The sequence below is a fragment of the Coregonus clupeaformis genome, chromosome 19, assembly GCF_020615455.1.
Source record: "Coregonus clupeaformis isolate EN_2021a chromosome 19, ASM2061545v1, whole genome shotgun sequence".
NCBI lineage: Eukaryota > Metazoa > Chordata > Actinopteri > Salmoniformes > Salmonidae > Coregonus > Coregonus clupeaformis.
The window spans coordinates 26,276,888-26,302,251 of NC_059210.1; the positions used below are offsets into that span (position 1 = coordinate 26,276,888).

At 43.8% G+C, this 25,364-nt stretch overlaps 1 protein-coding gene across 3 annotated transcripts in view; it reads left to right on the forward strand.

Annotated features, from left to right (window-relative positions):
- Nucleotides 1-25,364, forward strand: part of LOC121531764 (kelch-like protein 25) — a 44,115-nt gene that overhangs the window by 12,833 nt on the left and 5,918 nt on the right. For 2 of the 3 annotated variants that reach the window (XM_041837196.2, XM_041837198.2), the window contains one exon: nt 5,149-7,006. In XM_041837196.2, coding sequence (XP_041693130.1) covers nt 5,149-6,968 — 1,820 coding nt within the window. In that variant the 3' untranslated portion in view covers nt 6,969-7,006. Of the gene's footprint in view, nt 1-5,148; nt 7,007-8,240; nt 8,507-25,364 lie in introns of those variants that run through there. The other variant, XM_041837197.2, reaches the window with a different exon arrangement.

Here is a 25,364-nt window from a genome sequence, read left to right on the forward strand (position 1 = left end):
TCAACTTACCAGGATGTTAGCTAGCTAGGTAACATGACTGAACAGCGTTGTTTGTTATCAAACCAATAATTAGCGACCCGGGATTAGTTTAAAACGGCCCGCGACATGGGGTGTTTCTCAATGTGCATTCAGAAAGTATTCAGACCCCTTGACATTTTCATATACACACACATAACACACACAACCCAAGCATTTATTTGTTTTGTTACGTTACAGCCTTATTCTAAAATTGATTAAATTGTTTTCCCCCCCCTCAGCAATCTACACACAATACCCCATAATGACAAAGCATAAACATGTTTTTAGAAATTTTTGCAAATGTATAAAAAATAAAAAACTTAAATCACATTTACAGTTGAAGTCGGAAGTTTACATACACCTTAGCCAGATACATTTAAACTCAGTTTTTCACAATTCCTGACATTTAATCCAAGTAAAAATTCCCTGTTTTAGGTCAGTTAGGATCACCACTTTATTTTAAGAATGTGAAATGTCAGAATAATAGTAGAGAATTATTTATTTCAGCTTTTATTTCTTTCATCACATTCCCAGTGGGTCAGAAGTTCACATATACTCAATTAGTATTTGGTAGCATTGCCTTTAAATTGTTTAACTTGGGTCAAACGTTTCGGGTAGCCTTCCACAAGCTTCCCACAATAAGTTGAGTGAATTTTGGCCCATTCCTCCTGACAGAGCTGGTGGAACTGAGTCAGGTTTGTAGGCCTCCTTGCTTGCACACGCTTCTTCAGTTCTGCCCACAAATGTTCTATAGGATTGAGGTCAGGGCTTTGTGATGGCCACTCCAATACCTTGACTTTGTTGTCCTTAAGCCCTTTTGCCACAACTTTTAAAGTATGCTTGGGGTCATTGTCCATTTGGAAGACCCATTTGCGACCAAGCTTGAACTTCCTGACTGATGTATTGAGATGTTGCTTCAATATATCCACATAATTTTCCTTACTCATGATGCCATCTATTTTGTGAAGTGCACCAGTCCCTCCTGCAGTAAAGCACCCCCACAGCATGATGCTGCCACCCCCGTTTTAATGACTCCAACCTAAGTGTATGTAAACTTCCGACTTCAACTGTACGTAAGTATTCAGACCCTTTACTCAGTACTTTGTTGAAGCACCTTTTGCAGCAATTACAGCCTCAAGTCTTCTTGGGTATGACGCTACAAGCTTGGCATCTTATGAGTTTCTCCCATTCTTCTCTGCTGATCCTCTCAAGCTCTGTCCGGTTGGATGAGGAGCGTCGCTACACAGCTATTTTCAGGTCTCTCCAGAGAAGTTCAATCGGGTTCATGTCCGGGCTCTGGCTGGGCCACTCAAGGACATTCAGAGACTTGTCCCGAAGCCACTCCTGCATTGTCTTGGCTGTGTGCTTAGGGTTGTTGTCCTGTTGGAAGGTGAACCTTCGCCCCAGTCTGATGTCCTGAGCACTCTGGGGCATGTTTTCACCAAGGATCTCTCTGTACTTTGCTCCGTTCATCTTTCCCTCGATCCTGACTAGTCTCCCAGTCCCTGCCGCTGACAAACATCACCACAACATGATGCTTCCACCACCATGCTTCACCGTAGGGATGGTGCCAGGTTTCCTCCAAATGCTTGGCGTTCAGGCCAAAGAGTTCAATCTTGGTTTCATCAGACCAGAGATTCTTGTTTCTCATGGTCTGAGAGTGCTTTGGGTGCCTTTTGGCAAACTCCAAGTGGGCTGTCAAATACCTTTTACTGAGGAGTGGCTTCCGTCTGTACACTCCATAACGGCCTGATTGGTGAAGTGCTGCAGAGATTGTTGTCCTTCTGGAAGGTTCTCCCATCTCCACAGAGGAACTCTGGAGCTCTGTCAGTGACCATCGGGTTCTTGGGCTCCTCCCTGACCAAGGCCCTTCTCCCCCGATTGCTCAATCATGTCCAATTACATTTTTTACATGTTTAGTCATTTAGCAGATGCTCTTACAGTTAGTGAGTGCATACATTTTTTTTTTTCTTCATCCAATCAATTGAATTTACCACAGGTGGACTCCAATCAACTTGTAAAAACATCTCAAGGATGATCAATGGAAACAGGATGCACCTGAGCTGAATTTCGAGTCTCATAGCAAAGGGTCTGAATACTTACATAAATAAGGTATTTCAGTTTATTTTTAATACTTTTGCGAAAATTTCAAACAAAACTGTTTTCGCTTTATCATTATGGGGTATTTCTGTAAATTGTAGAATAAGGCTGTAACGTAACAATGTGGAAAAAGTCAAGGGGTCTGAACTTTCCGAATGCACTGTACTACCGTGATCCACAATCTCATGCTCCAAGTTCATTCTCTTGGAACGTTCTCTTGAGTACGTTCTTCTGAGGATGAGTGTGTGGAGAACGCATAAAACATTACATTTGAGAAGCACTCGCACTCCACCTACTGTATTAACTCACGCTGCATCTCCTTCTAGGACAATGGCAACGATAGAGACGAAACAAGATATACACAAAGCAAACGTTTTACTTCATAATTATCAGCTAGATGTATGTGAATAGTTGTAATCTAGCTAGCTAGTTAAACAGGCAAAAATTACCTAAAACTAATGTCATGCAAGGTAGAGTAGATGTAAATTATTCGTGGGTAGCTAGCTAACAATTCTTCGTGGCTAGCCTGTTAGCCCTATTGACTTACTATGGACTCACTGAACCTTCCTTCTTCTAGCCAGGACAATGGCAATAGAGACAAAACAAGATGTACACAAAGAAAACACTTTACTTCATACCTATAAGCCAGCTATATGTGAATCGTAATAATGTAGCTAACCAAATAGTATAACAGGCAACAATGACCTAAAATCAATGTTATCGAAGATACATGTCAAATCTTCGTGGGTAGCTAGCTAATAATTATTTGTGGCTATCTGGCTAGCTAACAGAAGTAGCTAGCCAGTTAAATCTATTGATTTACTATGGACACTCGACCTACACACATTACAGTGGGTATTTTAGGCGGGTAACCATGCCAACATTAACCCAGCATGTATTAACGCATCAAGATAAAATATTGTAGTCAGGCAACATATGAGATGTGAATAGGCAACATTTTTATTCCGAAGACAGAGTGTATTTTCTCTCGCTTCAGCTCAAATAATGTCCGCCATTGATTTCAAGAACATTTTAATTTTTTACATGGTTGTGTGATATTTCTTTGCATACTTTCCGTTGAAGCTTGCATCGACGCATGCTTCAAAATATGTACAAACGCATTCGAGAAGTGCCCGCCGTGCTCCGTTTCGCATACTTTGATTTGGACTCATGCTCCGACCCTCCTGTGCTCCAAGTTGAGTGCTCGGAGGACAGTAGTACGTATTTTGAGAAACACCAATGGTTTCTGAAATTATATAAAATGTGCGCAAATCCCCCCCCTTCAAAAAAGGCACCTCCAGTAATATGGGTCATGTTTTAAACCGTTTAGGCTAGAGACAAGACGTTTTCTTTGCTGTGAAGCTGCAAGCATGCCTGTCGCGAAGCGGTGCTCCATTTTTTCTCTCTGACACTGAGGCTGCATGACAGTGAATTTACAGAGTCTACTCAGACTGGTCTGTGCTCTTGGTTATAACAGATGATGAAATTATACAATGTATCAACATTGCTCGCTTTGAGCGCTGCTCCAATGTAACACATGTACAAATCTAACAACAGATCTCATCAGGGTCTGGGTCTGCATCCCAGCTCGCCATCATGGCGAAATTATGTTTTAAAAAAACTGACGGAGGAATAGACGTGCATGAAGAGCAGACAGAGAGAAGCAGGTGTGAGGGCTGATAGGGGATGCAGCTGGCTGCCACACATGATATGCGCATGAAAGTGATGATATTATTGGACCTTCACATACAAGAGACTAGTGGCTGTAGCTTAAATTCAACTGAATGTATAAACACAACTGACTAAACATTTTATAACAGGCGGCAGCAGGATCTTTAGATCTGTACGATGTCGGTAGTATCATATGAAACGGTACTACGGTATTCTAAAATGTTGGTATCATAAGTATCATGACGTTTTGGTACTGTGATATTACCGTGGTACCGGTATACCGTGCAACACTAGTTTCTGCCCACTCTGTGGGCCCCGGCCGACCCTCAGTGGGCAGCTCTGTTTATCAAAAAATGCAGAGACTGCTGACCAGAGTCATAATTTTGCAGACATCAAGCAATACATCTCATATTGATGTTGTACCTACTAAGCACTGTTCATTTAAATGAGAGAAATAGTGTTGACTTTTGATTCATAAGACTTGAAAATACAGTAATTGGATGGATTTAGAAACTGATTTTGCAAGTGCCAACTTGCATATTATTAGTTGACTTGTTTGATTAATGAACCCTATATGCACTTTAGGATGAAATGTTTGCTACAAATAGGCTTAGAGAGGTGTAATAAAATTCAGATATAAGAACTGCATTCAAAAAGCAGCATGACCTCTAGATTAGAGCATGTGGTAGGCTAAATAAGTGATGGGGGGGAAATCGATAGTTGCATCGCAATATTATTCTGGGACGATATCGATACATTGACTTTTTTGTAAAATAAAATCTCTATACTTTTTGTGGTAGGTAGCGTTAGCTTGTTCGCAATCTTCTTTTTAAATGGTGAGCCAACATGTTTTCAGCACTTATTTCCATGACTGATCAAAAAATATGTATCATGCTCTCTCTTGTCTCTGCAGCAGACATACAGTGAGCAATATGTTTGGAACATCAAATCGCAATAAAATTGCAGTATCGAATCGCAATAAATATAGAATCGTGAGCATCGAAATACTTATCGTATAGGCACCTAAGGATCGTGATAATATCGTATCGTGAGGTCCCTGGCCGTTCCCAGCCCTACTAAATAATTTGAGTTATAAAATGGGTTTTCCCATTTGCTTCACTTATACAAATTATTCTGTATAAAGTTGTTATAATTTAGGCTATTTATCAGCATGTTGTTATTTTAAGAAGCCCTTTTTAATTGTGAAGGAATGAATGAATGTAAAAAGGCTGCTATAAGTTATTTCTTTGATTTAACAATAAATCCCTATTGAGACCAACTATAGGCCATAAACAGATATGCTTGATGTTTTTCCCCAGATATGTATATCTCATTTGTGTTTTTGTTATTTTTCTTTAGTTGGAGAAATTGAGACAAGCGACTCCCTGGGCCTGGAGATCTCTGAAACCATGTCAGTCAGCGTCCACGAAAACCGCAAGTCCCGGACCAGCACGGGCTCCATGAACATCTCTCTGTTCCATAAGCCCTCGCATCCAGACAGCGTGCTCACCCACCTCAACACCCTCCGAAAGCAGTGCATGTTCACTGATGTGACTCTGTGGGCAGGGGACCGCTCCTTCCCCTGCCATCGGGCCGTACTGGCCGCATGCAGCCGCTACTTTGAGGCCATGTTCAGTGGAGGCTTGAGGGAGAGCCTAGACAGCGAGGTGAACTTCAGAGACAGTGTGCATCCAGAGGTGCTGGAGCTGCTGCTTGACTTTGCCTACTCGTCACGCATCATCATCAATGAGGAGAACGCAGAGTCGTTACTCGAGGCTGGAGACATGCTACAGTTCCACGACATCCGAGACGCTGCCGCAGAGTTCCTGGAGAAGAACCTGCACTCGTCCAACTGCCTGGGCATGATGCTGCTGTCCGATGCCCACCAGTGCAAACGGCTATATGAGCTCTCCTGGAGGATGTGCCTGGTGCACTTTGAGGCGGTGCGGGACACGGAGGACTTCTACGGCCTCAACAAGGACAAGCTGCTGGACCTGATCCTCAGTGACGAGCTGGAGATCGAGGATGAGCAGATCGTGTTCAATGCCGTGATGCGCTGGGTACGATACGACCTGGATGGCCGCAGAGACTACCTCCCTGAGCTGCTGCGGGGCATCCGCCTGGCCCTGCTGCCCTCTGAGTGTCTGATCGAGGCGGTGGCCTGCGAGGAGCTGGTGATGTCAGACAAGAGGAGCCGTCAGATCGTGGATGAGGCCATGCAGTGCAAGAAGAAGATCCTGCAGAATGACGGGGTGGTCACCAGCCCTTGTGCCCGGCCCCGCAAGGCAGGCCACACGCTGCTCATCCTGGGAGGACAGACCTTCATGTGTGATAAGATCTACCAGGTGGACCACAAAGCCAAGGAGATCATCCCCAAGTCAGACCTGCCCAGCCCCAGGAAGGAGTTCAGTGCCTGTGCCATCGGCTGTAAGGTCTACGTGACTGGGGGGAGGGGTTCTGAGAACGGGGTGTCCAAGGATGTTTGGATCTATGACACGGTCCACGAGGAGTGGTCTAAAGGAGCGCCTATGTTGATAGCACGTTTCGGCCATGGCTCTGCTGAACTGGAGAATTGCCTGTATGTGGTGGGCGGCCACACTGCCATAGCAGGCATCTTCCCTGCCTCCCCCTCAGTCTCCCTCAAACAGGTGGAGCGGTATGACCCGCTAACCAACAAATGGACCATGATGGCGCCGCTCAGAGACGGCGTTAGCAATGCAGCCGTGGTCAGCGCCAAGCTAAAGCTGTTTGTCTTTGGTGGCACCACCATCCACAGAGACAAGGCCTCCAAGGTGCAGTGCTACGACCCTCTAGGAAACCGCTGGGCCATCGCAGCAGAGTGTCCGCAGCCGTGGAGATACACGGCCGCCGCTGTTCTGGGCAGTCAGATCTTCATCATGGGTGGAGACACTGAGTTCACCGCCGCCTCCGCCTACCGCTTTGACTGTGAGACCAACCAGTGGTCTCGTGTTGGGGATATGACTTCTAAAAGAATGAGCTGCCATGCTGTGGCCTCTGGAAACAAACTGTACGTGGTGGGGGGCTACTTTGGGACGCAGCGCTGCAAGACGCTAGACTGTTATGACCCCACGTCCGATAGCTGGAACAGTATAACCACAGTGCCTTACTCACTAATTCCTACTGCGTTCGTAAGCACCTGGAAACATCTACCAGCCTAGCAGCCTCTACATGAATAAGGAGAGGTCTCCAGAACTGGGTAAGCAATAAGCATATTGTTTTGTCCTAGTAATAGATGTTGGTAAAAAATGTATATATTTGTAAGAATTCATATGCAAGCACGTGCACCGTGTGTACATCCTTTGACAATATTAATGGAGCACTTTCCATAACGTGTCCTATATTTCCCCAAACACTGACTGTCTTTTCTCACTCAAAGGCTTTCAAGTGAAAGAGCCGCCGAAGTCTGCTAGCTTTTGACATGTACACACTCAGCAGACTAGTGTTGCCCGGTACCGAAAGTTGGTACTTTTTCGATACTATGACATGAAAAACGGTTAGGTACTAGAATTTTTGTTACTTTCGGTACTTCTGTCAAATTTGTCTCGCTTCGTCTACTGATTTAGAGAGCATCAAGTCTGTCTATCAGCGCAGCCGATGTCCCCTTACAGCGCGAACGCACCGTGCCTGCTCCACTTACTCACCGCTAGCTCTAGCCTGTCCTGAGGAACCACTGCACTCACTCAGTCTGGGCTGCATCATGTTAGCTCCCCACTCATGCTGCAGAGAAGTTAAAATACTTGAATAATGCAACACGTTATGTAGAAATGTTGCAACTGTTAATTACTGTTCGCAAAACAACGTCCATTAGAGGCTAGAACACTTTGCGATGCAAGAAGATACCGGTAGATTTCAGCTTTGTAGGCTAACTTTCCTTGCTAGCTTACAGCTGAAGCTAACATCCATTCACTACCCTATAGGGCTGTGGCGGTCATGAAAACTTGTCAGCCGGTTATTGTCATTAATGACTGCCGGTCTCATGGTAATTGAGCGTTAATTAACAAACACATTTAGCATCTCCAGGCCTCCACGCATACAAGCTGCTGATGCGCACCTTTGGAATATCTACATTTTAAAAGTCTAATAAATCCATTTAATATACACCATCACAATAAATCCATTATTTATTTTAGGCAGGTCTAAAGAAACATGATATTAAGAAAATGTATTTCAGTATAACAGAATATGAATCGGTCTATGTATGTTATTTGGCTAGTTCATTTAGCAGATGATATGTTTTTCATTTAGCAGACAAGATAAGTCCCGTGCCATTATTTTACATAGAATGACTTTATAGTAAGAAGAAAATAATTTACATTTTCCCATTCCGGAGCGAGTGCGCCTATGAAGTGGCTATGTTGAGCATAGCTAGATTTCAAGTTATTTGGCAACTTTAGTTGTGAATGATACACACCTTATATCTTATAAATCAGGCTACAGAGGCTGGATCCCCAGGGTGGCTGCCCTTCCTCCCTCCCCGGCTGGAGGATGCAGCAGCTGGGCTGCCTGGAAGACAGTAGCAGGGTGGCTCTGGGACTACCCAGAGGAAGCAGGTTCTTACAGAAGCAAAGTGAAACAGCATTGTTGTCATCAACATTGTTGCATGTCCTGCATTGACCATGCAGACTGAACGTAAGTGTCTTGTGGTCGAGGAACAACATGTGCTCCTTGAGTGACAGGGGGCGGGGCTAGGTCTGTGTGGAAAGCGGCATGGAGAGAGAGAGCAGATAAAGATTACTCAAGTAGCGAAGTAAACTATAAAAATGGACGTTACACACAGTGTATCACATTTAACAAACCAAACATTCAAATACCGTTATAGAAGGTAAAGTAAAAACCCAAACCGGTCTGTGCATCAATACCGGTATACCGCCCAGCCCTAGTTAGAGGGACAATGGAGAACTGAGTACCAGGCCGTTAGCGACCTGACAGTCACTTCCAACGCATGTCCAGAGTGCATAAGAGGAGATTACCGTGACCGTGAGTCACGTGGCATTTGACTGCGGTCATGAGTCATGACTGCCGGTGTTGCGGTAATACGGTCACCGCAACAGCCTATGTAAACACCTTACTCTGCTTATCTTAATCGGCGTTAGGTCAAAATCGAAGTAAGCATATGCCGATTAAAACACATGGTTTTCTGCGCAAATCTTTCAAATTATTAGGACATGTAAACACCTTGATCGGCGTTCCAGTTGTGTATTTGATCTGTGCAGGTGCTAGCACCAGCCCAGTGAGCCTCCTTCTTTAGCGCGAGTGAAGTGAGTTCGGAACAACTGAATGTATGCGTCTTAGAAGTAGTTTTCACATACCAACTTTATATGTCCGAATTCAATCAAATATTCTTCCCAAAAAGAATGTGGTCGCTGTGGTAGAATGTTTATTTTGATTGCCGATTTTCTGCAATTACCAAAGTGCCATCAAGTAGCCTGATTTCATAATTGTCCATGTTAACAGGACATTAAGAAAATCGTTCTTCTTGCAAAGCATGTAAACGTTTTAATCAAACTATTATATTAATCTGACTATCCACAATAATTGCATTATTGTGTGCATGTAACTGTGCTCACTGTGTGTGTGAATGAAGTCCTTAGGTCTTAAAGAGACAGTGTACACTTTTCTAAAAGAAAAGATTGCTACCAGTACCTGAACCCCCACCCCCCAACAAAAACATAGCAAATAAAAAGTTGGTAAATCAAAGATTGCTTTTTCTATGGAAAGATTTTTGATTATTACAATAAAAAATGGAAGGGAAACAGATTCTTTTTCATCTGTAGCCCCATGAAATCAGCCAAAACAAGCTCAATAACTCAATGCATGCACACACTCCTATTGAATATGCATTCCCCTGTATTGTGGATAGGCCTAGGCTACATCTTGATTTACCCAGTTTATCAATAGAGATTTACTATTCAAATAAATTATTTACAATTATGATATGTAGTTAGATTGGTAAAACAAAGTCAAATTGATTGTATGATTGGATAATTGATTCATTAATGCATACATGGCTGTCTGAAAAATGGACATAAAATGTCAAATGTAGTGATATTGAACTCAAAAGATCTGTCTGGATGAAGTGCCATTCTGTGACTGGATAATACGCCTTATTTTTTTGCCTTGGTATCGTTTCAGAATTGAGTATCATGATGGTATCAAGTATTGCGATACTAAACCTGGTATCAGTATCAAAGTAAATACTGACAGCTAAGCGTGTCTAGGTCCTGCTGTTTGAAGTGTGTGTGGTGGGGCTACTAAAAAATTTATTAAATAAATGAAGAAACTATCTAGAAGTGGCAACAAAGAAAAGCACAAACACTGCAGGACCTCTGATGGTGGCTTCTGGGAGTGGTAGCTACAGGAAGGTTTATCTGGGGGGGAATACCTGTGCGCCTCAGTCAGGATCAAAGTGACACATCCCACCCAGTGGAGCAGTGCAGCGGTAAGCCACTCAGACATTGATTTGTGATCTGCATTACAGAGGTTTTCCAGTCAATTGGCTATTAGCTCACAAGCTGGAGAACACGCTGGGGCTCAATCAGTGTAATTACAGAGAGACCTCAGAGAGCTACTCTATTAGGGGCGGGGTGCCTTGCGTTGTGAAAGCCAGGAGGTCCCAAATGTACCATTACCCCATTACATTTATATAGTCTAACGTACACTGTAATGGTTTCCCAAACTGTTGACATGTCCTGTTTTTATCATGAATAAATAATGACCAGATAAGCCCAACGCAGGCATTTTAAGGTTATGCTTGTGCCTCAATTGTTCACTGTTATTGAACATAGCATTTGGTTTCCTAAAATCTATGGTTATCTTATCTGAGAGGTAGATGTGTGTTTGCAGGTGCTGAGTTACTATAGTGGGGTTGGGTTATTGCTTGATGAACTAAAAAGACTTGCACCAAACTCATAACCCCTGTAGTCTTGATGGAAGATGTTGCCGCGGGGGACAGGGAGGCGCAAGTCAGTGTCCAGGCATCAGCCACCAGGCTGGTGAGAGTAGCAGACATATCTAAGTTCAGAGACACATAACCTCTGTGCTGAGGTTAAGTCTCAGTTCCTCTCTGAAGGGTTAACCCAATTAGTCCCACCATAACACCGGAGCGTTTTGGATTTATAACCTCCTTTAAACATTGTGTGTTTGATCTATAGACCAGCTAACAGTCTGTGTGATTAACAGGGGCTTAGCTAGAGCGGTGTTTGTGAGACTAGGGTGGACCTCTAAAGGGCCTGGTCTTTTTACAAAAACGTCTGTAGAGTCCGAATGGTTTAAGCTCCAAACTATTTAATAGGTATCTATGAAGAGCAGAGATGCTCACAACCACCCACATGGAACATGTTTTGCTCTATGACACTCACAAGCTACACAAGAGTCGTTAGAAGATAAGGGGTTCTTCTACATAGATCATAGGAAATCCCAGGACATAGTGTCTATAATACTGTAATACACTCACATAGTTGCTGTCACAAACTCCAAATTCCACACAGTTGTCACTGACTAGTGAGCAAACAAGTTCTGTACTTACAGCATTCATTTAAATTCATGCTTATCCATTTTTTGCTTTGGCTGACCTTTTTTTGTAAAACTCATGAATACAACTGTTTATGTCAAATTGTTGTGTGTTTTACTTGTAGCCATGAAAATAAAATGGTTAAACACTTAATTTTGAGGTTAAATATAAGGGCTGGACATGAAGATAAATGAAAGCCGATTTTTCCTGGGGTCTTGGGACTGATGGGGTTAATGACTGTTCCTGTGTGAAATCATTAGCACCCACCTCAAAGCCAACATCACAGGGCTCCATTTCACAGAGGAGCAGATGGCCCAGCTTCATAATTAGCCCCTGGGGGCCAGGCTACAGAGGCTGGATCCCCAGGGTGGCTGCCGTTCCTCCCTCCCCGGCTGGAGGATGCAGCGGCTGGGCTCCCTGGAAGACCGTAGCTGGGTGGCTCTGGGACTACCCAGAGGAAGCAGGTTCTTACAGCTGTTATTACAGCTGGTCTCTCCCTCTCCATTTCTCCCCAAACACCAAAGGACCTGCAATTTTGGGAGATTTAACCAGAGGATTCACTCCATTATTTTTAGAATGACCGCTACTGAGTTCCTCTAAAGGATTCATAGAGGTGAGGCAGTTGCGGTCACAGTGGAATAGCACTGTGTGTCAGCATATAAACAACAGAAGAGAACTGGAGAAGGAGTTCCATGAAGGATGGATACTCTGGAGCAGGCCTGGGAATCCTGTTTTAGCCCATTCATTTTTTTTATCAACAGCAGCAGGCGAAAGGGAAGAGAGAGAGAAAGAGAGAGGGACTACCTGACTGCAGCCACACTTTTCAAGGATCTCTCTCTGGTACTGCACCTGAATTTTACCATATTTATTTAACCTTTATTTTGACAGGGAGTCATGCTGAGACCAAGGTCTCTTTTACAGATGAGCCCTGTATACACATCAATACACACATCGATATACACATTGATATTCACATCAAAACATTAATAACTAAACACAATACTTGTATATATTATAATAATAATAATATGATGATAATATGGTTATTTCAACAGTGGACTGAAGATCACATTATGTCAGTAGGTACATTCTATGTCAGGCATGCGTATCTTAATCATTTTAGACTCCACTGGAGCAAAGAGATACTGGAGTAAAAAAACATCTTCCTCTTATCAGAGCCATATTTTAGTACTTTTAAAGGGCATCCCAAGCTCATCTGGCCATTAGCCTAAAGCTGGCCTATCAGATCTCAGGGCTTGTGAAACACAAGCTCACACATTTAATGGGGGCTTAGGAATAACCTTATCTAACCTTGTTGTTCCCCTGACTCCTGGCCAGCCCACAAGGAGGATTAGGGTTACAATGTGGATGGATATGGGTGGTCGAATAGTCAGGCTTATTAGGCTAATCCAATCCAGTACGAGGAATATTTTATGAAGTATATTTAATTCCAGTTCGAATCATCTGGTCCATTATATACATTTATGGCATTTTTTACAGCATTTTTCACGCCTTCACGTTCACGCTAGCAGGCCAAATTAATCATATCAATATGGCAGATAGTTTCTATACAATGTTGGTCTCACAGGCTTTGCCCTCCCAAAGCTGTCGTTTTGGCTTTAATTAAAGTCCAAAGGGAGGTGTAGGCCTATTGGAAATCTCTCTTGGCACAGCGTTGTGCCTCTAATCAGCTGTGTCCCAGGGGTGACTGCTCACTCCTGACATTTGTTTGTGGAAAACACAGTCACACACAGGGACTTTTCTCCCGCTCAGGCTTTGTTATGAAAGAGTCTGTTGGCTGTGGGGCTGTGTTGTGTCAACAGGATAGGTGGAGTGTTAGAGGACACAGTAAAAAGCTCCACTTTGAGCTGTTTCATTGTGTCCTCGAGCTGCTGCTGTGGTCTGGAGGAATGCAGTCAGAGGAATAATTCCCCGTCACTGCTCCCTGAGAGAGACCTTCCTTCCTTCCACATTCACTGGCCAGCTTCTCCCCCTGCCCCCTCACACTCCTCACTGTTTTGCAACGGTAAATCTGCAAGGCCTATGATACTTAGACCTAACTGCACATGACCAATGTGTGACAGGACTAGTGGAAAAGCGTCAAGCAGCAACCAAAGTCTTAATGAGACCCTACTTACAGCAGCACACTCAGCTCAGCTCCACACTGTTTGCAGTGGCTGACGTTAGCTGCGATGATTTTTATTATAGGCTTGAGTGTGGCTTACAGCTGACTCCTGTACAATATGAAGTAGGACAGCGGTTGGTTGTGGGAGGAAGAGGAGAAGGCAAGAAAGTGGAAAAGTGTCCGGGCTATGAAGAGAAAATATGTGTGTGTCTTGGCTTGCTTGGAGATGGGGAGTTTTCCCACTCTGTTATACAGTGAGTTCTGGTTTGATTTTAATTATGCCCAAGCAGAAAATAAGAGGATACTACTGTAACATCTTGAACTTTCACTCTCTGTCAGCAAACGGAATGTTAGCCTAGATTCAGTATGAATCAAGACACTGCACTAAAGGTCTTCTGCTCCACCCTATGCTATTATATTTTATAGCATGTTTTTATGAACCCGTTAGACCCAGAGGCGTCAATGTAATGATGGTTGACCATGACTTTCTGAACAGATATACAGTAATGGTGTCTTTCTATAATGAACCAGTCTGTGAGCTTACCACCAATGCCCTGGGCAATTTGGCAAAGTGGCAGCAGAGATGTGTGACTGTCTGGGTGCCAGGGGATCTCTCCTATCAAAGACAACATCTGAGCTCCACCACAGTCAATGGGCCAGGGAGAGGGAGCCTGCCAGGCTGCTACACACCTCAGGCTACAGTCTGCCTGCTCTCTCACCAGAACTTTCCGTCTGAAACAGCCACACTGTAGACGAGCCTTAATGGCTGTAGTAAATGGGGAACGTTAAAGACGTTTCCTCTGCTTTAGTAGGGAAATGTAGGCCTAATGCTAATGGCCTGGGTGTTTTACTGTAACCATTTATCAGATACAATGGGTGGTCTCCGAGAAACAATGTTGTACTGTTTTTATACCACCATACCGAATGTTGACTATGTAGCCTAATCTACCCGGAGTGCGGTCCAGGCAACTGAATCCATGAGACCTCATTGCTTTAGCCTCCAAGCCCTGGTGACCATATGTCATTTGAATAATTGTACACAATGGGCAACGCCTCAGAGGAGGAGAAAGAAAACATTTCCTTAGGTCGACATTTGGATTTACTAGATACCAACTCTACTATAGGCTGTGGCTGCTGTGCATACAAGGATGGTATTATTCTCTTGACGTTTTCCCTGGTTTGACCTCTCATTTGAGTTATGGAGATTTTAAAACCTTTCCAAAGTGAGTGATCACTGGGGCGAGTTCTGCTTTTACAAGCTCTACAATCAACATTTTCCAAGTATTAATGAATCAACTCTGACAATACTGTGAAAGTTTTCATAGCCATCCGTTAAAAATTCATCATGGCCTTTTGAAAGGTATTACGTTCAGCTTTGCCTATATGTCTGAAGATAAAGATAGCCTGGGTGTGTGGCATTTTGCTAAATAGCCATCCTGATATATTTTTATGATGTTTTTCTCATGGCACTGGCAGAGCTTTGCCAGTTAAAGTAATTGCAGCTCCAAGTGTGTGTCCCACCAGGTGACATTGTTTTTGAGCAAGGTACACTGTATGTTACTGCTTCTCTTGCCTCCAGTCCAGAGGGATTGTATTGAGCAGCTGCATTGGGACTGTGCCTCAGTAATCCAGGTAATTTGCCACAGTTGGAACAGTCCTGACCCCATGCCAACCACCACCCCCTGCTTCCAGAAAGACTAAACCAGCTAATTGTGTCAGTGTTGCAGAGGCACTAAATCGGATTGTGTGGATATTAATCTGATCGCACAGCAAGCGGTTACGGAGCGCCAAGTCTAGGTCCAAAAGGCTTCTGAACAGCTTCTACCCCCAAGTCACTTTAACTCTACCTACATGTACATATTACCTAAATTACCTCGACTGACCTGTGCCCCCGCACATTGACTCTGTACCAGTACCCCCTGTATATCCTCTGTAGCTCAGCTGGTAGAGCACGGCGCTTGTAACGCCAAGGTAGTGGGTTCGATCCCCGGGACCACCCATACACAAAAATGTATGCATGCATGACTGTAAGTCGCTTTGGATAAAAGCGTCTCCTAAATGGCATATTATTATTATTATTATTATTATTATATTATATAGCCTCGCTACTGTTATTTTTTACTTATCTATTTTTTACTTAACACATTTTTTTTTAAACTGCATTGTTGGTGAATGGCTTGTAAGTAAGCATTTCACTGTAAGTTCTACACCTGCGCATGTGACAAATAACATTTGATTTGATTATTTCTGGCACAGTACATGTTACTGTCGCAGGAAACATGGTGTTTTGGCCCAATGTACTGGAGAGACAACTGTTAAGCAGTGCTTTGACCTGATAGCTAGACACCGTGGGACACACATCGAGCAGACTCTCTCTCTCCCTCACAACACACAAAAACATACTCACACAGACTACATATAAACACACAGCTTCCTCTCCCCAGAATAGTGGGGCTAAGCTTTGCTTGTTCGCCATGCCCTGTGTAAATTGGCAGTGGATTTAGGCAACAATCTGAACATGCTGACATGGCATTGCACTGGACTTCCCTTTCCTGGAATCCACTGGCTCATTGCTATCTCGATCTGCCCTGAAATGTCCAACTTATCATCATCGCATTAGGCAGCAGAGCTATGTTCATTCTACTCCAGTCTAGACTGATGTCTCGTGTAGATAAGAATATCATGAGCCGTTATATAGCAGATTGTAATAAAAAATCTGGCTCCTATCATACAATTACCAGGAACGAGTGATATGCTATTGTGCTTTCTCTTATTTTTTTCTGCAAATAAAATAGCCTTTTACGCTTAGCTATTACTTTTCCACTCAGGAATGTAGTGTTAACCCTTTACACTCGGGCCTGTATACGGGTTGAAAATGGCAGATTGGGGCAATAATAAACACCTAAATTGGAACGTAGTGGCTGAACAGTAACATACTATCTGTACATAATGACGAGATGCTTATTTCTCCTCCCTAACAATGGTACTCGTCCCAAGGCTGGAAGGCAGGCAACATAGAAACGCATTGGGCTTGTTTTGGACAGATTTTGGCTAGAGTGAAACCTCTCGCTTCGCCTCTTTCTCTCTGACACTATGCATGCATACAAAGACCGGACATTTTTCATTAAGAGCTTAATAGAAACATGCAGCAATAGCAAGCCTATTGTCGTACAGTATTATTGAACATGCAACGCCTGTAATGAATCAGTGAATAAAGTCATTTTCAAACATTTGCCAAAATGCAATTAGCTGGAAAATCCCGTGCTAAACCAAATGTGAGTGGTTGTGACAGAGATGAAAATCTCCATTAGAAACTTGTGATAAGATGCATGACGACTAACGAAAATACACACGTGCCAATTTAATTCCAAAAAGTTATGCAAATTAACCTATAGACCGATAAGCATTACCGGTCAAATGTTATTTTCGGAGGCTAACCAATTAACAGTTAACCATTTAACATCCCTAATAAAATCACTAGGCCTATAGGCTATGCATACACTGCGTTGTATTCCATTGTCTCCTGAGTAAATTTGAGCAGAAAAAAAACATTGTAGGCTATTCCATTAAAACAAATAGCTAGAGCTTATGCGCACATTGTAATCAAAATTCAAATCTTAACTGGCTCATTTCAAACTATCTATACTTTTTGTGAGGCGCAGCCTAGTTCTGTATGATGGCGAGTGGTGGGCTCAATAAACCAGAATTGGATGATCCTCCATCATCGTTTAAATCTCAATTTTGGGAACGTTTTGGCTTCACAGTAGATTACAACCGCCATGGACAGACAGTTATAGATAAAACGTTAACAGTATGTCGCCACTGCTCAACAAGAATAGGCTATGCAGAGTGGCGCGGGTAGCTTGTTGTTGTCAAAGAGCCTCCGTGTGTGGCAAAAAAAGTTAAGAGGTTATCTAGTTAATTGTAGATGGAATTAAAATCATGGATTTAAAAGTTAAATGAGAAGGATATCCTACAATGACCAAGAGCCAACAGGTAGGCTGCTACTTAATAACTGAATGGAAGTGTTGTTATTTGGAACTGTAGGACAGGGAGAACGCGCATGCAGCCTCAACTAGGCTATCTAGCTAAGTTTGCTAGCTTAGCTAACTAGCTTCTCTCGATTTGATGCAGTCAGGACCGGTACTACAGTTGAAGTTGGAAGTTTACATACACCTTAGCCAAATACATTTAAACTCAGTTTTTCACAATTACTGACATTTAATCCTAGTAAAAAATCCCTGCCTTAGGTCAGTTAGGATCACCACTTTATTTCAAGAATGTGAAATGTCAGAATAATTGTAGAGATAATTATTTATTTCAGCTTTTATTTCTTTAATCACATTCCCAGTGGGTCAGAAGTTTACATACACTCAATTAGTATTTGGTAGCATTGCCTTTACATTTTTTAACTTGGGTCAAACGTTTCGGGTAGCCTTCCACAAGCTTCCCACAATAAGGGGTGAATTTTGGCCCATTTCTCCTGACAGAGCTGGTGTAACTGAGTCAGGTTTGTAGGCCTCCTTGCTCACACATGCTTTTTCACTTCTGCCCACACATTTTCTATAGGATTGAGGTCAGGGCTTTGTGATGGCCACTCCAATACCTTGACTTTGTTGTCCTTAAGCCATTTTGCCACAACTTTGGAAGTATGCTTGGGGTCATTGTCCATTTGGAAGACCCATTTGCGACCAAGCTTGAACTTCCTGACCGATGTCTTGAGATATTGCTTCAATATATCCACATAATTTTCCTTCCTCATGATGCCATCTATTTTGTGTCCCTCCTGCAGCAAAGCACCCTCACAGCTGGATGCTGCCACCCCCGTGCTTCACAGTTGGGATGGTGTTCTTTGGCTTGCAAGCATTCCCCTTTTTCCTCCAAACATAACGATGGTCATTATGGCCAAACAGTTCTATTTTTTGTTTCATCAGACCAGAGGACATTTCTCCAAAAAGTACGATCTTTGTCCCCATGTGCAATTGCAAACCGTAGTCTGGCTTTTTTATGGCGGTTTTGGAACAGTGGCTTCTTCCTTGCTGAGCTGCCTTTCAGGTTATGTCGATATAGGACTCGTTTTACTGTGGATATAGATACTTTTGTACCTGTTTCCTCCAGCATCTTCACAAGGTCCTTTGCTGTTGTTCTGGGATTGATTTGCACTTTTCGTACCAAAGTACGTTCATCTCTAGGAGACAGAACGCGTCTCCTTCCTGAGCGGTATGACGACTGCGTGGTCCCATGCTGTTTATACTTGTGTACTATTGTTTGTACAGATGAACGTGATACCTTCAGGTGTTTCGAAATTGCTCCCAAGGATGAACCAGACTTGTGGAGGTATACCATTTTTGTCTTCTGAGGGCTTGGCTGATTTTCCCATGATGTCAAGCAAAGAGGCACTGACGTTGAAGGTAGGCCTTGAAATACATCCACAGGTACACCTCCAATTGACTCAAATTATGTCAGAATTTTCTAAAGCCATGAAATCATTTTCTGGAATTTTCCAAGCTGTTTAAAGGCACAGTCAACTTAGTGTATGTAAACTTCTGACCCACTGGAAATGTGATACAGTGAATTATAAGTGAAATAATCTGTCTGTAAACAATTGTTGGAAAAATTACTTGTGTCATGCACAAAGTAGATGTCCTAACCGACTTGCTAAAACTCTAGTTTGGTAACATGAAATTTGTGGAGTGGTTGAAAAACGAGTTTTAATGACTCCAACCTAAGTGTATGTAAACTTCCGACTTCAACTGTACGTAATCATATTGGATGATAAATAACCTAGCTATGACAAGCTAGCTAGTTAGTCTACTAGCGCGAGTCGGCTTGGTATGGTTGGTTGCTGTCTCTCCCTTCCTCCTTGCTCCCTGTGTCACTCGCTCACAGTACACACACTGCAAGGCCCCTCCACCTGCTAGAGCGGTACCTCTTCTTCTTAGTCAGGTTTTACGGCGGACTACATCCAAAAGTTGTATTGCCGCCACGTACTGTGCGAGAAGAAAATACAAGATCTCAAAAGACAAAATGTATGTTGATCAAAATAATCCTACTAGGGTTGGGCGGTAACCAGATTTTCATACCGTCATACCGTTTCTGTACCATACCGGGGTATACGGTATTAACAGAAGTGCACACAAGGCAATTTCTTTGGGGCAACAAGGCTCTTGATCCAGGAGGCGATTGAATGTCTCTGCTGTAACCAAGAAGCTTGATCTTGACATCTAGCCACTTAGCTAGCAAGTTAGCAAACCAAATGTTCAGCTGGATATAATTTATTTGACACATCTTAGATTTCTTATAGTTATAAGCAGTGGCGTAGCACTGCGGTATTGAAAATCATACTGTCGATATTTCAAAATACCCCGGTATACGGTATGTCACTCAACATGCTCCTCTACTGTTAAAATCAATAATCCATGTCTGTTCCCTACACAGACTTCCTTGCTACTTGAGCCGTGCAGTTTATCACGGTTGCAATGAATGCCACTTTCTTTACATACAGCATGTCTGGTTCTCTTGGTTGACAAACCTTCACCATGGGCTGTGGTGCATCCACAACCATCTCTTCAACACTAGTGTCACTTTCTCTCTCAATTATTTGATCACCTCCATATAGGAGATCAGATGGACCGCCCTAACTTTATCCACCTCAACCTCCTCCACCCTTACAGGGCACTCCACAAACTCTGGGACATGATCCCCACCACAATTCCAACATGGCCGTTCTTCACTCCGATCTTCCATAGACTCTTTCCGTCTGCACACATTTAAAATGTGACCAAATCCTTTACAGTTTTTCGATCGATCGATCGTATTTAAAGGCTGCCTCTCCATGCCTTTAGGTCCTAGGTTTTGGGATAGTTAAAAGGCCAGTGCCAGAAGACCTGAGGGACCTACTGTGTACATAACTAAAAAGCATGTCTGACATGTATTGGGGTGCACAATCGTGGATTGTGAAGTGCACATTTGGACTCACAAGTGTTTGGCTTGCTTCTTTGACATCAAAGCGGTATTTATTATAATCCTCAACACTCATCTTTCAAAATACCTCTTAATTTACAGCATTTCCCTCACTCAAACAACAAAACATTTGCAAAAGTTGCCCAATTACCGTGAGGAATGGGGACAACTTGTCACGTGCAGTGTTTACTTTCAGAGTGGCTGTCAGTAGGGCTGTAACGTTTTGGTACGTATTGCGGTTTAGGGGTCACAGTTCGGTTAAGGTACAGCGGGAAAATGAAATGGCAACAGTTACTGTAGTAGAACAATTTTCGGGGGCAAAATACACAAAACTAATAATCACCCGATTTGTGGCCCAAGTCCAGCTTCTGTGATAACATTCACAATGTTCCTGGCATTGTCTGTTGTGACAGGGATTGTTATGTTGGGCCTCTCGTTTTCACGGGTCCAAAAAGTGTGACCAGTTTCGTGTAGACCTCGTCGGATCCAGACCCGGTCCGATCCATGTGAGGGAAGCAGCAGAAAAGTTAATCTGTAAGCTACCTACTTTATTAACCAGAGCTGATGAAGCACGAGGGAGAAAGAGGTGCTACTTTGGGAGATCATGGCGGAAGTGGATGTCGAGAGTGAAACGAGAAGCGTGTTGAGTGGAGAATACCTCCCTACGCATCTAAAGCTAGGATATACACTACAAGTCAAAAGTTTGGACACACCTACTCATTCAAGGACTTTTATATTGTAGAATAATGGTGAAGACATCAAAACTATGAAATAACTCATATGGAATCATGTAGTAAACAAAAAAGTGTTAAACAAATCAAAATATATTATTATTATATTCAAATAGCCACCCTTTGCCTTGATGACACACTCTTGGCATTCTCTCAACCAGCTTCACCTGGAATGCTTTTCCAACAGTCTTGAAAGAGTTCCCACATATGCTGAGCATTTGTTGGCTGCTTTTCCTTCACTCTGAGGTCTGACTCATCCCAAAGCATCTCAATTGGGTTGAGGTCAGGGGATTGTGGAGGCCAGGTCATCTGATGCAGCACTCCATCACTCTCCTTCTTGGTAAAATAACCCTTACAAAGCCTGGAGGTGTGTTGGGTCATTGTCCTGTTGAAAAACAAATGATAGTCCCACTAAGCCCCAACCAGATGGGATGGCGTATCGCTGTAGAATGCTGTGGTAGCCATGCTGGCTAAGTGTGCCTTGAATTCTAAATAAATCACAGACAGTGTCACCAGTAAAGCCCCCCCCCATAACACCTCCTCCATGCTTTACGGTGGGAAATACACATGCGGAGATCATCCATTCACCCACACCGTGTCTCACAAAGACACGGCGGTTGGAACCAAAAACCAAAAATCTCCAGGATGGACTCCAGACCAAAGGACTGGTCTATTGTCCATTGCTCGTGTTTCTTGGCCCAAGCAGGTCTCTTCTTCTTATTGGTATCCTTTAGTAATGGTTTCTTTGCAGCAATTCGACCATGAAGGCCTGATTCACACAGTCCCCTCTGAACAGTTGATGTTGAGATGTGTCTGTTACTTGAACTCTGTGAAGCATTTATTTGGGCTTCAATTTCTGAGGCTGGTAACTCTAATGAACTTATCCTCTGCAGCAGAGGTAACTCTTGGTCTTCCATTCCTGTGGCGGTCCTCATGAGAGCCAGATTCATCATAGCACTTGATGGTTTTTGCGACTGCACTTGAAGAAACTTTCAAAGTTCTTGAAATGTTCCGTATTGACTGACCTTCATATCTTAAAGTAATGACGGACTGTCGTTTCTCTTTGCTTATTTGAGCTGTTCTTGCCACAATATGGACTTGGTCTTTTACCAAATAGGGCTATCTTCTGTATACCCCCCTACCTTGTCACAACACAACTGATTGGCTCAAACGCATTAAGAAGGAAATAAATTCCACAAAGTAACTTTTAAGAAAGCACACCAGTTAATTGAAACTCAGCAAAAAAAGAAAAGTCCTCACTGTCAACTGCGTTTATTTTCAGCAAACTTAACATGTGTAAATATTTGTATGAACATAACAAGATTCAACAACTGAGACATAAACTGAACAAGTTCCACAGACATGTGACTAACAGAAATGGAATAATGTGTCCCTGAACAAAGGGGGGTTCAAAATCAAAGTAACAGTCAGTATCTGGTGTGGCCACCAGCTGCATTAAGTACTGCATTGCACCAGATTTGCCAGTTCTTGCTGTGAGATGTTACCCCACAAGGCACCTGCAAGTTCCCAGACATTTCTGGGGGGAATGGCCCTAGCCCTCACCCTCCGATCCAACAAGTCCCAGACGTGCTCAATGGGATTGAGATCCGGGCTCTTCGCTGGCCATGGCAGAACACTGACATTCCTGTCTTGCAGGAAATCACGCACAGAACGAGCAGTATGGCTGGTGGCATTGTCATGCTGGAGGGTCATGTCAGGATGAGCCTGTAGGAAGGGTACCACATGAGGGAGGAGGATGTCTTCCCTGTAACGCACAGCGTTGAGATTGCCTGCAATGACAACAAGCTCAGTCCGATGATGCTGTGACACACCGCCACAGACCATGACGGACCCTCCATGTCCAAATCGATCCCGCTCCAGAGTACAGGCCTCGGTGTAACGCTCATTCCTTCAACGATAAACGCGAATCCGACCATCACCCCCGGTGAGACAAAACCGCGACTCGTCAGTGAAGAGCACTTTTTCCCAGTCCTGTCTGGTCCAGCGACGGTGGGTTTGTGCCCATAGGCGATGTTGTTGCCGGTGATGTCTGGTGAGGACCTGCCATACAACAGGCCTACAAGCCCTCAGTCCAGCCTCTCTCAGCCTATTGCGGACAGTCTGAGCACAGATGGAGGGATTGTGCGTTGTTGTTGCCATCCTGTACCTGTCCCACAGGTGTGATGTTCGGATGTACCGATCCTGTGCAGGTGTTGTTACACGTGGTCTGCCTCTGCGAGGACGATCAGCTGTCCGTCCTGTCTCCCTGTAGTGCTGTCTTAGGTGTCTCACAGTACGGACATTGCAATTTATTGCCCTGACTTTTTCCACAATTTGTTACGTTACAGCCTTATTCTAAAATTGATTGATGATTTTTTATTTATTTAATCTACACAAAATACCCCATAATGACAGTGAAAACAAGTTTTTAGGAATTTAAGTATTCATACCCTTTGCTATGAGACTTGGAATTGAGCTCAGGTGCGTCCTGTTTCCATTGATCATCCTTGAGAGTCCACCTGTGGTAAATTCAATTGATTGGACATGATTTGGAAAGGCACAAACCTGTCTATATACAGTCCCACAGTTGACAGTGCATGTCAGAGCAAAAACCAAGCCATGAGGTCGAAGGAATTGTCCGTAGAGCTCCGGGACAGGATTGTGTCGAGGCACAGATCTGTGGAAGGGTACCAAAACATTTCTGCAGCATTAAAGGTCCTCAAGAACAAAGTGGCCTCTGTCGTTCTTAAATGGAAGAAGTTTGGAACCACCAAGACTCTTCCTAGAGCTGGCCGCCCAGCCAAACTGCGCAATCAGGGGAGAAGGGCCTTGGTCAGGGAGGTGACCAAGAACCTGATGGTCACTCAGACAGAGCTCCAGAGTTCTTCTGTGGAGATGGGAGAACCTTCCAGAAGGACAACCATCTCTGCAGCACTCCACCAATCAGGCCTTTTATGGTAGAGTGGCCAGACGGAAGCCACTCCTCAGTAAAAGGCACTTGACAGCACACTTGGAGTTTTCTAAAAGCCACCTAAAGGACTCTGACCATGAGAAACAAGATTCTCTGGCTGATAAAACCAAGATTGAACTCTTTGGCCTGAATGCTAAGCATCACGTCTGGAGGAAACCTGGCACCATCCCTACGGTGAAGCATGGTAGTGGCAGCATCATGCTGTGGGGATGTTTTTCAGCGGCAGGGACTGGGAGACTAGTCAGGATCGAGGGAAAGATGAACGGAGCAAAGTACAGCGAGATCCTTGATGAAAACCTGCTCCAGAGCGTTCAGGACCTCAGACTGGGGAAAAGGGACAACTACCCTAAGCACACATCCAAAACAACGCAGGAGTGGCTTCGGGACAAGTCTCTGAATATCCTTGAGTGGCCCAGCCAGAGCTCAGACTTGAACCCGATCGAACATCTCTGGAGAGACCTGAAAATAGCTGTGCAGCGAGAGGATCTGCAGAGAAGAATTGGGTTGAGGTCAGGGCTCTGTGCAGGCCAGTCAAGTTAAACCATTTCTGTATGGACCTCGCTTTGTGCACGGGGGCATTGTCATGCTGAAACAGGAAAGGGCCTTCCCCAAACTGTTGCCACAAATTTGGAAGCACAGAATCATCTAGAATGTCATTGTATGCTGTAGCATTAAGATTTCCCTTCACTGGAACTAAGGCGCCTAACCAGAACCATGAAAAACAGCCCCAGACCGTTATTCCTCCTCCACCAAACTTTACAGCTGGCACTCTGCATTGGGGCAGGTAGCGTTCTCCTTGCTTCCGCCAAACCCAGATTCGTCCGTCAGACTGCCAGATGGTGAAGCGTGATTAATCACTCCAGAGAACGTGTTTCCACTGCTCCAGAGTCCAATGGCGGCGAGCTTTACACCACTCCAGCCAATGCTTGGCATTGTGCATGGTGATCTTAGGCTTGTGCCATGGAAACCCATTTCATGAAGCTCCCGACAAACAGTTATTGTGCTGATGTTGCTTCCAGAGGAAGTTTGGAACTCTGTAGTGACTGTAGCAACCGAGACCAGACGATTTGTATGTGCTTCAGCACTCGTCGGTCCCGTTCTGTGAGCTTGTGTGGCCTACCACTTCGCGGCTGAGCCGTTGTTGCTCCTAGGCGTTTCCACTTCACAGTAACAGCACTTACAGTTGACCGGGGCAGCTCTATCAGGACAGAAATTTGACGAACTGACTTGTTGGAAAGGTGGCATCCTATGACG